At 39.4% G+C, this 2,553-nt stretch overlaps 1 protein-coding gene across 1 annotated transcript; it reads right to left on the bottom strand.

Moving 5' to 3' along the window:
* Positions 1–1,176: 1,176 nt before the first annotated feature.
* On the bottom strand, positions 1,177–2,157 carry LOC126419124 (uncharacterized). The gene is made up of 3 exons (XM_050086225.1): positions 1,814–2,157; positions 1,580–1,716; positions 1,177–1,503 (listed from the first exon to the last, which is right to left on the bottom strand). Exons 1-3 carry the CDS (start codon positions 1,860–1,862, stop codon positions 1,243–1,245), a joined length of 447 nt encoding a protein of 148 aa, XP_049942182.1. The 5' UTR covers positions 1,863–2,157; the 3' UTR covers positions 1,177–1,242.
* Between the last annotated feature and the right edge of the window lie 396 nt (positions 2,158–2,553).

Raw genomic sequence — 2,553 nt, 5'->3', positions numbered from 1 at the left:
CTGGCCTCTCAACAGATACCCCTCCGTTGTGGTTGCACCTACGGTACGGCCATCTGTATCGCTGAGGCCCCCAAGCCTCCCCACCAACGGCAAGGTCCTTAGTTCGTGGGGGGGTTCTTTTAGGTATATTGATCACATTAAATTTACGATACCAATTTTATGGATTACATGTAATTTTGCAACTTACAGCATTCTTGAGTAATGTTTGTTTGGATGCCAATTTCCTATTACGACTGTCACTTATTCTTCATATATCATCCATCACAGATGTCGTTTATTTAGTTCATCCCAAACCAAAATACCCTAAAGCAAGCTGTTGTCCAGTTAATTCTATGTGCTCCATTGAATTAGTTGTGTTATATTTCGTATGATGAATTTTTTTTCGTCTCCTTGCGTCTTAAGTGTGTGATTTTATGGCAACCATACTGGTGATGTTGTGGTTGCCATTCTGCTTATGGCCGAAATAGCAGTGTCCGCCATGCTGATGCCGTCATAGGTCAAAGCTGACAGACGGTATTGGACGCTTCGGTTATTCCGTCAGTGCATCGAAGAAAAGTAGTCCAAAACATATTACACCTTGTTTGTTAGGGGAAAATCTATGAAGGAATTCAAGCATCTACAAAAAATGAAGATAACACGAATCACAATATAAAGAGGGCAGATATACAGGAAATGCTTTTCCTCTCACCTTTAAACTTTTTCCATGTGGTAGAGGGGTGTAAGTTGTTGTTTGAAGGCTTCTATTTGGGCAATCATGGCCCATGAGTATCACTTGGCTGTAACATGACCATGCAGCGCCCCATACCAAGGGCGCTTCGCTGCTAGTTGACTTGTTTAGCATCAGTATATGCTCTGCTTCAAGACTGCTTGTGCCGCAGTCATATGTTATTCTACACTTTCTTTGAATTGGCAAGGCTGTATGCCTGGTTGGTTAGGAAGGAGTTGAAGTTTGTTGTATGTAACTCATATGACCAGATCTCATTTTCTGTAACCCTGAGACGTGTTGAGTGTGCTGTTCACTTATGTTTTGTACTTTTTTGTAACGGATGTCTGAAGATGAGTGTAATCCTGAAACGCTTAACATGTTCTAATAAAAGAGTCAATTGAACATCTCATGACTTTATTGCGATTGTACAGCATTGTTTGACAAGTATTATTATTATAATAAGGGCAGCATTTATCTAAAATGTATTTATACAAAAACAGATTAAAAAGTCTCAATAAAATTACAAAGTGTCAGTCTCAAAGGTTGACTTTTCTTTTCATTTCTTTTAGTTCTAGTTCTCTAATTTCTCTATCCAATTTCAGTGTTACCATTTTTATTTCATGTTCCGCGAGAATACAGTGTACTTTTATTTTATGTTCTTTCTCAAGGCACTCCAATCTTCTTTTGTAAAACTGGTCTTTTTTGTCGAACACATTTTCTGTTGTTTTAACTTTGTAAAACGAATCTGACACTGCATGTTTCACACTAGAATCCTGGACGGAGTGTTGTCCCCCTGTCTGTAATTATAAAGTAATTTTAGTTCAGATCAGGATATGTACTACTAACACATTCAACTTTCACTATTGTTCTTACCGCATCCACGTAAACATTCTCTCCATCTTCATTCTCACTGTCATCAACGAGGTGAACAACATTTTCATCTGAAGTTACAGCCGTCTTGACATTTGCTGACGATGCAAATGCACTGCAATCTGCACTGTTATTTAAATCTGTATCAGAACAAGAAATGAACAAGCACTCATCGATTATAAATGACATTTAACAAAGAAAATTCGTCTGAAAAAATTAAGCAGAGCATGTACTTACATACATACATACGTACCACCGCATGTAACTTCGGAATTAATATCCGCATCGTCAGTGTGGTTGAAATAAATTGTGGCTTCAGGAATGCAACCAGTTTCCGTTCGCTTCCAGTTTAAGGCATTTCGACCTTGGAAAGTTTTGGCCGGCCGAAGTGACCGGGCGGTTCTAGGCGCTACAGTCTGGAACCGCGCGACCGCTACGGTTGCAGGTTCGAATTCTCCCTCGGGCATGGATGTGTGTGCTGTCCTTAGGTTTGTTAGGTTTAAGTAGTTCTAAGTTCTAGGGGACTGATGACCTCGGTAATTAAGTCCCATAGTGTTCAGAAGCCTTGAAAAGTTTTGACATTTACATAGCGCACTTAATTAAGTAAAGACTAGGTGTAGTTACCGTAAAATACTCTACATTGTAAAGTGCGAACGTTTTCTTGGTCCTTTTCTTTATATTCTCGTAACACATTTTCAAGCTTTTCCAGTTCCGATTTGGTCCTATGCTCCGCGCATTAAAGTCAACAGCAACGTCATTCCGCGCCTTTACTTTATTGATTGTAGTAACCCTATCAAGTTTCTTGCTCTCTGTTGTATTCTGATACTGACCCGAAACAATTTCCAGCAATAAATCTTTTTCAGCTGCGGAGAAGTTTGAAGAGCACGCTCTCGTATGGTTATTTTCCTCCATCTCCGCAACCTGCACCCTGGATAGTTCTTATAAATATTTGTGTATCCGTATATGTATAGTTCATA

The sequence above is a fragment of the Schistocerca serialis genome, chromosome 9 (genome assembly GCF_023864345.2).
Source record: "Schistocerca serialis cubense isolate TAMUIC-IGC-003099 chromosome 9, iqSchSeri2.2, whole genome shotgun sequence".
NCBI lineage: Eukaryota > Metazoa > Arthropoda > Insecta > Orthoptera > Acrididae > Schistocerca > Schistocerca serialis.
Note: the sequence above shows the minus strand (reverse complement) of the source record. Positions and strands in the feature narration are given on the sequence as shown.